At 44.6% G+C, this 13989-nt stretch overlaps 2 protein-coding genes across 2 annotated transcripts; one reads left to right on the plus strand and one right to left on the minus strand.

Moving 5' to 3' along the window:
• LOC117866666 (uncharacterized) lies at positions 1 to 6101 on the minus strand. The gene is made up of 2 exons (XM_072290178.1): positions 4324 to 6101; positions 1 to 4291 (listed from the first exon to the last, which is right to left on the minus strand). The coding sequence occupies exons 1-2, from the start codon at positions 5750 to 5752 to the stop codon at positions 882 to 884; spliced, it is 4839 nt and encodes a 1612-aa protein (XP_072146279.1). The 5' UTR covers positions 5753 to 6101; the 3' UTR covers positions 1 to 881.
• A 2662-nt stretch (positions 6102 to 8763) lies between these two features.
• Positions 8764 to 12680, plus strand: LOC117866665 (uncharacterized). The gene is made up of 7 exons (XM_034750942.2): positions 8764 to 9078; positions 10049 to 10240; positions 10324 to 10596; positions 10928 to 11030; positions 11384 to 11502; positions 11609 to 11776; positions 11890 to 12680. The coding sequence occupies exons 1-7, from the start codon at positions 8779 to 8781 to the stop codon at positions 12466 to 12468; spliced, it is 1734 nt and encodes a 577-aa protein (XP_034606833.1). The 5' UTR covers positions 8764 to 8778; the 3' UTR covers positions 12469 to 12680.
• The last annotated feature ends 1309 nt before the right edge of the window (positions 12681 to 13989 follow it).

A 13989-nucleotide genomic window follows, 5' to 3' on the forward strand; every position in this document is an offset into this window, starting at 1 on the left:
CACCTCTAGAATAGAATTGATTTGACGCATGTATCAAGCCTCTGCATCAGATCTAATCGATTGGATTAGTATAATTTATAATACGTAGTTGTTTTCTGAGGTTAACGGGTTTAATTAGGGATTCAAAGTAGGGGGGGGGGTTCCCCGTAATTTTATTCCTCATTCTTGAACAGCTGCGGATTATTACTACAGTATGTATTACACGGATTATAAATTCTTAATTAGAGTGTATGGGGCTATGTTCACAGCTTACCCGTTGCATAACTACAAGTTGCATTGAGGTACTAACAGCAACCTGAAACTTGTCACCCTCTTTGCTTTGCTACCCATGATAGAAATTCTTTAGTTTCGTAATTAATGGCTCATGTTATCATTCTAGCAAACAATCAATCAGAGCAGAAACATATACATAGACCACACATACTGTAATGAAATCATTAAGCGAAATGTCGCCCTTATTAGTTACATGGATGTACGGAACCATAGCTGATGATGGTCCAGAGGGAAGCCACACATACACATCCAAATCCATGAGCATTGGAACAGCCATATGCCCCACATGCTCAAAAGCACACACACTTACATGTGCTCAAGATACGCTAGCATGCATCCAGAGACATGCTGCGCGTATCCAGAGATCAGAAAAGCCACACACACAAGGGAAATCCAAACCGCTATGCTCAAGCATGCACTCAGATGGCACACATGCATGCAGGTAGGTTAAACAAACCCACAAGCACATGAGGAGTGAACTGGAGATGCACACACGACAGGCAGCACAACACACACAAGCACCATACACATTGAGGCTAGAATTGGTGATGAATGGATGGAGTTAAGAAGGATGGAGAAGGGAAACCTTGGAACCTTTCCTGAGCCAGCTACTGCTGATTCTTGATCCTCGAGAAGCAGGAGGACAGTGAAAATCCTTCCTCATCATCCTCTTCTGTCGTGCTTCTTTTTTCCTGGTCTTGTTGCTGTGGCTTCTTGTGAGTAAGAACATGCTGCCCTTTATGAGCTATAATGTCTTTCCTCACTTCACGAGGGACAATTTCACCATTGAGCTCAAGCTCCTGCAATTTTGGAAGGTAGTTGATGCCAGAGAGAGCCTTCATCTCTTTAAAGGACCAAACGATCTTCTCCAGATTAGGAGCAGATTTATTGCTGAAGCCAATACTGTTGATTTTAGAGCAGTCAACAATAAGAAGGTCAAGATTTGGAAATTCATTTTCGTCCAAGGAAATTTGGTTTTCATCATAAGAATTTTCCGAGAGCTCTAGGCAGCGCAGGTTTGGTTTCATGGGGAAACTTTTTAGATCATCTTTCTTTAGGTGGGTGTCGCGGAGAGTCACCTTGGTAATTCGATCTGCTTCGTGGAATGAGGAAAGGAGAAATTTGCCACCTATCAACTCGATCTCCTTCAGTTTTGAAAGGTTTCTGACCCCAGTAAGATTGGAGTTTCCATTTGTCAAGGACAAGACGATTTTCTCAAGCTTAGGAGCTGCTCCTTTTTTAAAGATGATATTGGTAATTTTGTCATCCTCGACATGAAAATACTTGAGATGTTCGAACTCTTTCTCCTCGAATATGAATCTGCTCTGAGTTTTTTGCTCGGGAGCTTTGTTCTGAGTGTTCTTCTCCGTAGCTGTATTCTGAGTGTTCTGCTCCATAGCTCCACTCTCAGCACTTTGCTCAGGAGCTCCATCCTGAGTGTTCTGCTCTATGGCTCTGCTTTGAGTGTTTTGCTGGGGGGCTTCATTCTGAATGTTCTGCTCCACAGCTCTGCTTTGAGTGTTCTGCTCCACAGCTCTGCTTTGACTGTTTTGCTGGGGGGCTTCGTTTTGAGTGTTTTGCTCCACAGCTCCATTCTGAGTGTTCTGCTCCACCACTTTGTTTTGAGTGTTTTGCAAGGGAGTTTTGTTCTGAGTCTTTTGCTCAGGTGCTCCACTCTGATTGTTTTGTTTGGGAACTCCACTGTCAGTGTTTTCATTATGAGTTGCTCCATCATGAGAAAATGAAAGAAGGAATTTGTTGCGTGTTAACTCAAGGTCCTTCAATTTTTTAAGCCTGCCGATCCCACAAAGAGACCTTATGTTGGTAAAGGACAATACTATCTTCTCAAGCTCAGGAGCTGCTTCATCTTCAAACTTGATATCAGTCTCGGTCATGCTTTTTTCAATGTTGGGTATGTTTGTTCCCTCAACAATAAAGTACTTGAGGTGCATGAAATCATTCTCTTTGAAGGTAAGCTCTTTCCCGCTGTATGCATTGTGTCGGAGCCTGACACAATGTAATTTGGGAAGCTCTGCAAGGCTTGTCAGATTCTCTTCTTTCAACAAGGTGCGACTCAGAGTTACCTTGGCAAGTTCATCGCCACCTGTGGCCAACAATGACAGAAGCTTCACCCTTTGTGTGGATCCGTTGATGCTTAGGCTCTCAAGAAGTTTGGGAGGCTGTATCAAGCGATTGTAAATATCTTTCTGCAAGAACTTCTTATTGTCTGGGTTGGCACCTTGACTTGTGGTTTCGGGTATAGTGATTGAAAGAGACTGGAGGCAATCATTAAGGTCACCGATTGCTCGAAGAAAATTCCTGAGGTGATCTTCATTATCATCGATAACCACACCGAGCTTCCTGAGCTGCCATAGCTTTCTAATGTCTTTTAACTCGCGTCCTTTCCTTGAAGCCTTGACTTTTGATAGTACCTCCATGTTTTCCATTTTCTCAATCTTGTGAGGGATCCGGACATAGGAGAATGACTTGTCATCCCTAACAAGCTTGTCATCACTGCTAGCTCTGGGATCAACATGACCAGCAAGCAGGCGCCTTAGCTTTAGGAGCACAATATCTCTTGTAGCGCACTCATTCACCTTGGTTTTCCGGATGTCCAATACTTCAAGCTCATGGAGGTTGTTGATTTCAGTGGGCAGATAGGTAATGTTTGTTCCCCTTAGACTCAAATACTTGACAAGAAATATCCTGCTGCAAATGTCCTTGAGGTAGCGGCGATTCTTGTCCAAGCAATGGCAACCTTCTAAATCTAGCAGCTTCAGCGATGGTAGTTGAGGTGAATATGTAGGTAGCTTCTTCACAAACTTGTCGATGCTATCAGAGGCTCGCAGTCGAAGACCACTGAAGATGGAGAAGTGGTGAGCCCAGAGGTGTGATAGCCGTGCGTCCAGAATGTGTTGTTTCTTGGCAGCCTTGGTTATAAATCCATGGATTAGATCACCTAGCACACAACTCTTGACCCTCCCTGCAACACCAATATCGCCAGGCCAAAGAAGCCACCGGTCGATGAGAGCATCAAAACATCTCTCAGCATGACGAACTGCAGCTGGCCAATCTTCCTTGGTTATCAACCCTTCTGTAAGCCATCGCCCTATCAAGATTGATCTACTGATTTTGTGACCTTGAGGGAAGATAGCTAGGTATAACAAACAAGTCTTATGTTCTCGAGGTAGATCTCTATAAGAGAACTTGAATATCTTTTTAGCATTGGTGGCCAATGATTTCTTCGGATGCTGCAGGGTGTCAAGCAACATTTTCAGCTCCTCTTTGCTCCTATTAGGATTTGCATACAGAGCATGGGCAAACATCTTCATGCAAAATTCGTGCGGATCGCACTTATCCAGGATGGCACGGAGAATCTTGGAATTGTTGCTGCCATCTTCATTTTCTGCATGGGCCTGCTGCAGGCTTGTAAGTTGGATCACAATATTATGGTAGAGACCAACTAGAGAATAGATTATAGGCTCCCCCTGCGGATAGCAATACTGTTCGGCCTTCTCGTTTTTGGAGGTGATGATTATCACTGCGACCGAACTGCCAGCAGTGGCAAGATCCCCCAACAGCCCCAAAGTTTTCCTGGTCTCCTCCCAGTACCGTGATACGTAGTCTTTTTCATCTTGGAGGATAATCAGGGTCTTTTTACCTTCTAGATGCTTCTTAATCTCGTCCACTATCCCTTTGATCATCAGCTGCCTCCTAATCGGCCATTCTATCCTGGGGAGGCTCTCCTTTGCTTCTTTGACAGCAGCAGCAATGGCTCTATTTTTTATCCCACTTTTACCACCTGGGGTATCTGTACTTGCTTGGCTCTTGGCAGCAGCTCCCCCTATCATGTCTAGCGTAACCATGTCGACTGTCCCTTTGATCACCAGCCGTGTCTTCTTGTTCTCCGATGGGATCTTGTCGACAGGTTGACCCTCCTTGGTTTGATCTTTGGCATTGTTCTCCGATGGGATCTTGTCGACAGGTTGACCCTCCTTGGTTTGATCTTTGGCATCACCTTTGGCCTGTTGCACGCCGCAACCGCAGGGCCTGGCAGCAGTTGGGGCTCGGGAGGCAGCTCCCGTATAACTTCTAGTGTAATCTTGTGGTTGTGGGTGACTTCTTTGGGGAGCAGATCAGTGGGGGTTCCGGTTGCAGAAGTAGCAGAATCACCTGCTTCTTCTGGGAGCTTCCTGCCACTGGCTAGGTTAGGGTACACCTTCTGTAGTATGTCTTCATATTGTGTAACATGGAGACAAATTGGGGGCTTCTTAGGCTCCTTCCCTGCAGCTGCAGAAACAGCTTCCATATGCCATTTGAGCATCTCGGCGGTCTCATTTACAATCTTTCCCAACGATGACAATGGCTCTTGCTCCTGACGTGAGTGAGGCCCCTCTGTGTTGAGCCTCAGAGCATGGAGGAGTACACCTAAGGGTTCCTCGGAGGGGATAGAGCTCTTGCTTCCTTCATCAGCTCTATTATTGCTCCCCTCGGCTTCTACTATCTTCTTCTCGACTTCTCCAATCTTGGTCCCGACTTCCTTAATCTTATCGTGGACGTTTATTCCATCGGCCTTTTCCCACATGGTATTGAATACATGCCTTCTGTGATCGTAATGCGATCGATGGTCTCCCTCGCATTCATGCAGGATGTAGGAGAGGATCTCCCTGGTTAGCAGTGGGAGATCCCACGATTGCTGCACATTCGGCAGGTCGATCCAGATTGATTTCTGGAAACAACGAGCCTGCGCCAAATCCTGAGCTTCACGTGCAATGGCCCTGGCGCGTGCTGCATCCGGCACGACTATGGAGATGGATGGAATCGACCCCTCCATTTTTGTGTTGGCTTGCAGCTCGAGCCACTCGGCTAGCTTCCTGGTGCAGTAGTCCTCCAGAGTGCAAGGCTCTAGAGCTCTTCGACGGGCATCAGAGCTGTAGGCTGCCACTGTCATAACTTGATTATGAACGTCGTCATCGTCGTCGCCGCCTCCTCCTTCTCCTTCCTTGTATTCTCTGCCAGCAAGCATATCAGCACCTTCCGGTGACTTGCGCGGGAGCTCCACGCCGTACCTCACCCGCCGGTTGCCGACGTCGCGAGCCCGCTCCTTGAGCTCGCGCAGCCGGACGGCGGCAGCGTGCTGGGCGAGCATCTCCTGCACCAGCCAGTAAGCCCACCAGGCGTAGCGCCGGAGGCCGCTCCGGGCGCGGTGGATCGCCGGGTCGCCGCGCTGCAGGTAGCGGTCGATGCAGTTGCTGCAGTCGTGGGCGAGGTCCCGGACCTGCTTCATCCACGTGCGCACCTGCTCGTCGTGCTCGCCGCCGGGCGGCGTCGTCCTGGCCAGGTGCTCCAGGAAGCTGTTCATGCTCTCCATCTCCTCCTTGATGAACTCCACGTCGTGCCCGACGCGCCGCAGCAGCAGGGCCTCGTTCCGGAGGACGCCCAGCAGGGAGCTCACGGCGCCGGCCGCGAGCTCGGCCATGGCACCAGCGGCTGCTCTGGTGCCGGCCGGTAGCAGCTACCTCGCTAGCCTTAGTTCAGTTTAGCTTGGCTATAATTGAACTTGGACCAACGATGACGAACGAGCTTGGAGCTAGGAGGCTGGCCAATGGTGCATTGGATTATGCATGCATTTGCGTAGGTGCGTGGTTGGGTTTGGTAGGTTTCTTCTCCTCAACACCGGTTCTGCGGTGCAAACTAGGTATGCAGCTCCAATCCATTTCTTGCAGAAATTAATGGTTTGGCCTAGCTTCCATGCCTACCAAGCTAGTTCCATTGAGGATTCTTCCAGGTGAGGCAAAGCATGCATGGTGCTCTTCCATTGAGTATTCTTTGAGTCGTTCTTTAGTTCACTACCAGGGCCCAATGAATCCCTTTATCCTTTACTTGATTTTCTTGTCGAGCTGTTCCAGCATCTAGTATTCTACACATTGTCTGACAAAACAGCACGCTGAAGCGCAAGGCACGGAATGAACAAAAGGTGAGTAAATCATCCAATTCCCTTTTTAAATTAAAGAACAAACAATTACATGCACTACACACAAGTAATCACCTCTATGCCTCAGGTCAATTAATATCCTCTTTACCTTTATTCTCTGATCTAGTAGTATGGCACATCCCTCAACTCTATCCTTACCATCAGGAAATGGATAGAGCTCAATCAATCAACTTTCGCCATTAAAATCAACAGACAAATTCAAAGGAGCTATGCTAATCAGAATATGCCTTTGTCTTGCATGCAAAGATAACAAGGCACTGTCAGGCTTTGATTTCCCTCTCTTTATATTACCTTTATTTATTCCTTCCCCATCTTGAGGCTGTGCATCTAATCCATGAGGGCATGGATGCATGATGGAAAGAAATTGGACCACAACAGCCAAAAAACTGCTACTCTGTCTGTTGAATGTATTAAGATGCGGTTTAACTTGCCATGGTGTTGAACATCAAAATTTAATCACCAATTTCCTAAATAATATATTATTATCTACTGGCCAGTATCGAGGCTGAGAAGGAGCCGTGGGATCTAAAGTATCAATAATCGATAGCTTCATCTATCTTCTGTCATCAGCCAGCTCAAGTTTCCAACACATTAATAGGTTTTTCATCACTTGTAGACAAATTTGAACTTTTATCCTTCCAACCCTCCCTTTGACATGAGAAACTTGTTTTTCTTTCTCTTAGCCTCTATACAGATTCTTTTGATCAAAACAATCTTTATCATGTAATTGTATTTTTGGCATTATATTGGTTGTTTTGAAGCTGCAAACTCTTATTGAGGTGTGGCCCAAAATGTGTTGGTGGCGGTATCCATAGATCATCATACCATCCCCTTGATGAGTTGCTGCTGCATGGAATTCTCCCCATCGCTGACCTCTACCTTTTCAAACTCGTGTCTCACAAATAACCTTGATTGCTTAATTTTATTTGGATGCAGATTAACACTCTTTGCATTCTTCTCTTTTTAATATGAATCCAGAACAAAACTGAAAGCACGCTTATCACGGCCTTTGACTTCAGCAGTGTTGCATACATCAACCGTTGATAATTTGATTTACACCACTTTGACCTGACTTTAGCATGCCTCCCAGCGAATGGCGTCCTCACTGTAATTTTGACAAGTCACCACCTTGCAGAGTATTTTCAATTTGTGCTTGATAAACAATGTACTTTTATCCTAACTTGAAGTCTTCAATCTGTATTCACCAATAATCATTTTTTGCCTTCTGTTGGATCAACCAATGATGACTGAACTAATAATTTTTTTTTTCTATTCGGACCAATTGTATTTATTGAGAACAATTGATCATTCACTTGTATTTCGGGGAAATCCCGGCCAATTGTCCTTTATTAATGCCTGATTGTATTATTATACAAATCATATTGCAATTAATTATTAGGTAAAGTACTTGTAAATCTTTCCTTATCAAATATGTTGGAGAACCATGTCAATTTATATTGAGTTTGTTGTATGATGGCACTTTAATCTCTTCTCCTTTTCTCAAGAATCTACACCCCAACAAATTGATGATCCTTGCCAATCAACCATTGCTCGGCTATATGCTATTGTTCATGATACTCATCAATCTTTTTAGCGCGATATTCGTTGGGTGAAAATATAAACCCCTTTGGCTTCCAATAAACTAAGCGTAGTTGTCTTGCTCCATTGGTGTGCTTTGGTACAACGAAGCTTGTTTCTTTTTATAAGATAGGTTCGGAACAATTATTGTTTTGCTTGATTAATTTCATAGCTGAACTATTATTCGTATCTGAACAGTGTTCCAAATAGCGGCACTGTATTGGTTTTCGCCAACTGCCGCTATGACTGTGTTGTACTAAATAGCGGGCTATTGTGGCACTATAGCGAGCTATAGCAGAGATGTAGCGGCTAAACAGAGCTCTCCGTGAAATGTTGTAGCCCGCTATTTAGAACATTGTTTCTGAATAAATCATTTTATCTTTGCAAATCCTGTATATCAATTGGTAATGTTTCCTTTCTTTCTCAACACTAACCAATAGGTTCTCAGCAATCGACTTTTGGTCTTGTGCAAGTGCCGGTTCTCAGCAACGTGAGTCCCTAGCTTTTTCATCCCTAGAGTAAAGTTGGATTATTTGGCACCAAAAAAAAGGGAGGATTGAATCAAGCCTTCCATTTTCAAAAAAAATAAAAAATATAAAAAAATCAAGCATCCCAATTTGGATACGGAGATTGTTCATCTTTCGTAGAGAGGAATAGAGGCTTGATGGCGACTCAGTGACCGTCCGATTGAGTGGACGCATGGGATCTTCCGGTTCTCGCCAGAGGAATATCCAATACGCAGAGCATAGCCCTTTGGCATCCTGCGGTGATGCGCTGCCACAGGTTGCCGAAAATGCCCTTTGCCTAAAATGAAAGGAGAGGGAGAAAGAGAAACTATGAACAAGGGGGCAATTCTGTCCAACCGTCCTTTAAATCCATCTTCCCAATTTTATTAGGCGCCCACGGCAACCACCGCCTCCGTCGATCGCAGAATGAGGGCGAAGCGGGTGGCGTCGGTGGCGGGGACGGCGGCGCTGGTGTACGTCGCGCTCTCGGAGCGTCTCTCCTCGGCGTCCGGCGGCGACGCGGCCGAGGCGCTGAGGCGGCAGCGGTGGTGGGAGGAGGATGAGGCCAAGAAGGGGGAGGAGAGGTGGCCGGAGCGCGCGCCGGCGAGCTGGAGGGAGGCGGCGGCGGTGACGGCGAGGACGGCGGGGCTCGCGTACGCGGAGACGCTCGGCAAGTGGACGCTCGGGGACATCGCCTTCGGGATCAACCGCTACATGCGCATCCAGGTGATTGCAGTATCTTTCTTGCTCGGACTGCAGAGCTCCGGCTCTGCTTACTTATCATGAACATTGAACAAGAAAAAAAAATGATCTTGGGTGTAAAAGGTGCTTAATTTTCCGATAGAAAAAGGAGCAATTGGATTTAAAAAAAAGCTATCATTTTGGCCTAGTTTCTGGATTTAGTAGTACGCAAGTTTTGATCTTTGTTTACCCTGCTGCAATTTCTCTCTCTTTCTCTGGATTTAGCGCTGAGGCTATTAAAGTTTGATCAATTTGTGAGAATTTTGTGGGATTCGATTGTTTGCAGCCTTGAAATGTCATTGTACTTTATCAGGAATAATTTTTATTTTCCTCTATACTTTACATTCAAACTATAAAGTTGGCTTTCCGATTTCTGATAAGGTGAGGGATTGTGCTCCTCATCTCTGAGATTCAACGATACATGATGAATTAATGTGACTTGATTAATGTATAACCCTAAAAAGTGTTAAGGGTGAATGGCAGCGATGAACTCATGCAAAAAAAGGGCAAAAAAACACTGCTGCAAGAACGTCTAGCTTCTGTTTTCAGTTGCTCCGGAGGATGCCAAGTAGAACATGTTCTGTTAGTTAACATATTGCATTGACAACTCTGAAGAATTCAGGATAGTTAGGATTTCTGACAAAACATCCTCTCTAGCTTTGCTTCTCACTTCAATTTCTCCTACTCTAGGTTATGGTGCCTTTATATGAACTTTCAAATCTAACACAAATCTTTCCATTTTTTCCCGTTTTATTCAGTTTTGCTATCTGATTGTCCGTCCATCAGTATTTATATAGGAAAAAAACTAACCAGTTTGTTATATATTGGGTGCAATGTAAAGATTCAATGCTAATCCGGTTGGTTTGTTAGCGAAAAGTCGTGAGACACCTGCTTTGGCTAACATTCTTTGATGCATCATACTGAATAGCATTTTCTCTCATTAATGCTTTTTCAGGGCAATCTGCAGCATGAGTACACTGGCACCAATTGCATACCCCTGGAAGGTCCTGGAGTAAGGCAGGAGCTGATTGGACTTCTCAGATACCTCAGGCTCTGCTTGTTCTTCACAAAGAAGCCATATGAAGTGTTTCTAGAGTTAGGTGGTTATGGGCAGAGTGATATTCTCATAAGGAAGACGAAGTCAAAGGTTTGCATTACCCTGAGCCAATTTATGTGTTCTAGCATAGATTGCAAGTGAAGATACCTTAAAAGAACACTGATTCTATTCAGCTTATGAAGCCGGCATTCACAGTTGTCCGTGATGAAAGTACCAAATGCTTCCTCCTTTTCATTCGGGGCGCGACCAGCACTAAGGATCGGCTGACAGCAGCAACTGCTGCAGAGGTTCCATTCCAGCATTCAGTGTTACATGAAGGATGTAAATCCAAGTTGGTGGCTGGACATGCGCATTGTGGAATGGTTGCAGCGGCTCGTTGGATCGCAGATCAGGCCATCCCGTGCCTCAGCAAAGCAGTGGAGCAATTCCCAGAGTACAGAATTAAGGTAACTTGCCAAATTTTTTTGACCTTGTTCAAGGGTATATCCCATTTTTCTTATGCAAGGAAGTAAATAAGTACATTGCAAAATACATGCACATATTATCATGATAATACTAGCTAACTGCGATTCTTGATGAATTTTAGTTTAAAAAATAATCCTGTACGTGCTGAACCTAGTATGCGTGATAATTTGTCAGCTTGTCCTCTTAACTAATCAATACCGTGAAATTTTTAATAGAAAAGTAACATATATATGAAAGTAATGCTTTACTAGTTCGTTGCACCCAATTTTTTTTTCTGGCTAACAGAATTATACCATTTTAATTTCATATTAGATCATTGGGCATTCAATGGGAGCTGGTATTGCTGCAATTCTAACATACATGCTACGTGAGGACAATAAGTTATCTTCATCCTCATGTATTGCCTTTGGACCAGGTAAGGCATTCAAGCAGAAACTAAAAATTAGACTATTGAGCACACAAAAAGCAAGGGAAAAAAAATCACATTATGTTAATTTACTAAGAATGGCAAACTTCACTGCAGTGGATTGTTGTTAACACTTCAGACCATATAATTTCCTAATATTAAAGTGCAAAAAGTAGTCTGAAATAGAACTAATAGAACCCAATAGTACTTTTTTTATTCGATAGGAAAAACCATAAATTTCCATGACAAAGCACAAAAGCTATTATATTCCCATTTTTCTGGTATCTGGTTGCATGATGTGACATATAAATACCTGTCTTGAGATGTCTAATATACTGACAGTTTGAAGGGCTGCTGTCCAGCTGCTTGCATGACCTGGGATTTGGCTGAGTCGGGCAACGACTTCATTACCACTGTTGTCAACAGAAATGACCTGGTGCCATCTTTGGGTAGAGCTTCAGCCGCCATTATTCGCACAGAGGTATCTTACGGCTACTGAATTTCAAGTACTGTCTTAAACTACAAAGCACATGTTTTCTGCTTAGTAAACTCATAATTTTTTGCAATTATCATAAAATCTTCTGCAGGTTATGGCATCGTCACAGGCTCCAGACCTTCGAGAAAATATCCAGCAAGCAAGAATCTTGGGATTTGTAAATAGTTCCGTGAATCTCATGCGATCCCACATTCCCTTCTTACACAATCCAGGTTCCAAGGTTGCTGATGCCAATGTGCTCTTATCTGGCACTCCTGTGGTAAACACCGTGTTCTTTGAAAGAAATCATTGTATCACACTGATGCAGAAATGATTGTATCCTTCTTTGCTTTAATTTGTAGTGTGCTGACTCAATTCCTAATGACATCCCAGGATGAGTTGAAACTTTCAGCAGATGTACATGCCGCTGTGCAGAAGCACTCTGCACTATCCTGCTGGTCATCTGTTGCTGCAAATAGGCAAACTCTGGAGTCTTTGATGAACCCCACTCAGGCCATGAGCATTCCAGCACTGATGTCCATCTATGCAGGAACTGACCAAAACACAAGAGAATCAGCGTCATGCTCTCATGAAGAACTCATCCGTCTGAGATCAGATGCTGAGCAGACTAACCAGGAGGAGAAAGCAGCAGGTCAAGAACACATGAAGCAGATTCTGAAATCATTGCGATCATCACCAATCCCCTCTCCTCGTCACCAGCTGTACCCTCCTGGAAGAATCATGCACATGGTTGTGTTGCCATGTCCAGAAGAGCAAGGCACCGGCAAGCATCATGACCAGGACGAGGTGGTTGCCATCTATCAGACGCCTCGCAGCATGTACGGCAAGATCCGGCTGGCCAGATCCATGATAAGAGACCATTACATGCCGAGGTACATTGAGACAATGGAGATGCTGATTGACAAGCTTGCAGAGGACGATGACGATGACACAGATGACCAGTTGGGCTAACTTGACCAAAAAACCAAGAAGATTGATAGGCAGCATTGTTAGTGTAGGTCACTAGAAATGGTTTATGACTATGGGTTGAGAGTAGAACCCAAGTTAGTGGCATAGTGTAGTGGTAGCATGAACAAAGATCTGATGTTATTTCTGGATGTATATGTACTGCATGATCTATATTGAGTTAGGTTAACCATGGGAACGATACAGATTTGCCTGAATGCTTGGGTAATGTTTTAGAAATGATTCGGTAAAGAAGGATTATGGAACTTGGGAATGCTTTGGCCATGTCCCTTGTGAAACTGCAAATGATGCCCCTTTTGCAACAGGTAGTATGATCGTGCTAAATTTATGTCTCTTGGCAATCAAACCAACACCTGAATCCTTTGAAAGGTAGGGAATCACCTGCTAGCTGCAGAGCTGAAGACTCAGCTCTACGGCACTTTTGGATTGCAAAAATGACAAATAAGTTCAGTTTTGCTTTCATAAGCTGCCAATTGATGAACAAGTTTGGCAAACTTGTCCAGATATTCAGACACTCTGATTTATGTGAAACAAAATTGCTAAGTTCATCCTGGCCAAACCTACCTATCCAACACTAACCTGCAAAAATCAGACCAGGAAAAAGTTTTGATGTGCTTTTCCACCGACTGCAACCAACAGGCAGTTAGAGCAGAAAAGTGCATCAAAGCTACTTCAATCCACATACTAGACTCAACATTGTAAAACTCAAAGTAGTCCTCTGACCTACAGATGCAGTCGTGCACAACCTAGGATTTTCACCATAAAATTGAGGGATCAGTTTAGGCATTTTACTACTCCCATCAGAATAAGCAGGAGTGCGGGACTAGTAGATCGTTTCTGATGAACACCAACAACAGCATTACGACCTAGACGTTCCAATTGGGAGTGAGAATTTGAACCAGAAAACTTGGGATCTGGAAAATTGAGCATACCCTTCATAGGGATATGGATTTGGGGAATATTTGACCCAAATCCATGATCCCAGTTCCAGTGAACGAAATCTACGCGATGCCCATGAGAGCCATCAGCTGGTGGTTGAGAACGAAATGCAGACTTGTCTGAATGCTTGGGCAACCTTTTGGAAATGAGTCAGCAAAAAAAGATTTCCTGAACTTGGGAATGCTTTTATTATGTCCCTGATGTGCGTTACTGCAAAACATTAGAACAGGAATGATCATGCTAATTGCTAAATTATGTCTCTTGACTACCAAACTAGCATGTGGATCCATCGAAAGCTAGTAAATCACCTGCTATTTGCAAAAGCTGAAGAGCATCTTGTGATCCTCCTCCGCACAGGATCAGCCACCGGACGGTGAACGGAGCGCCGACTACACACGCCGGCGACGCAATGCATCCCGGCAGCCGGGGAAGGGTGATCAGCACGTACCCATGTGCTACGTCCCCAGCGACCGCCGCCAGTGCCATGCCCAACCCCCGCGGACGCGGCGAACGGAGCGCGGCTGTGGGGGCGGATGGGTGCTAGCGGAAGATTGGTGGGTAGGATGC

The sequence above is a fragment of the Setaria viridis genome, chromosome 8, assembly GCF_005286985.2.
Source record: "Setaria viridis chromosome 8, Setaria_viridis_v4.0, whole genome shotgun sequence".
NCBI lineage: Eukaryota > Viridiplantae > Streptophyta > Magnoliopsida > Poales > Poaceae > Setaria > Setaria viridis.

Excerpts from the sequence above, each read along its gene's own strand:
- LOC117866665 (XM_034750942.2), top strand. The coding sequence starts at position 8,779 with ATGAGGGCGAAGCGGGTGGCGTCGGTGGCGGGGACGGCGGCGCTGGTG. Across the intron at positions 9,079-10,048 it reads ACCGCTACATGCGCATCCAG|GGCAATCTGCAGCATGAGTA; the intron begins GTGATTGCAGTA and ends ATGCTTTTTCAG. Across the intron at positions 11,777-11,889 it reads TCTTATCTGGCACTCCTGTG|GATGAGTTGAAACTTTCAGC; the intron begins GTAAACACCGTG and ends ATGACATCCCAG.
- LOC117866666 (XM_072290178.1), bottom strand. The coding sequence starts at position 5,752 with ATGGCCGAGCTCGCGGCCGGCGCCGTGAGCTCCCTGCTGGGCGTCCTC. Across the intron at positions 4,292-4,323 it reads CGAGCCCCAACTGCTGCCAG|GTGATGCCAAAGATCAAACC; the intron begins GCCCTGCGGTTG and ends AACAGGCCAAAG.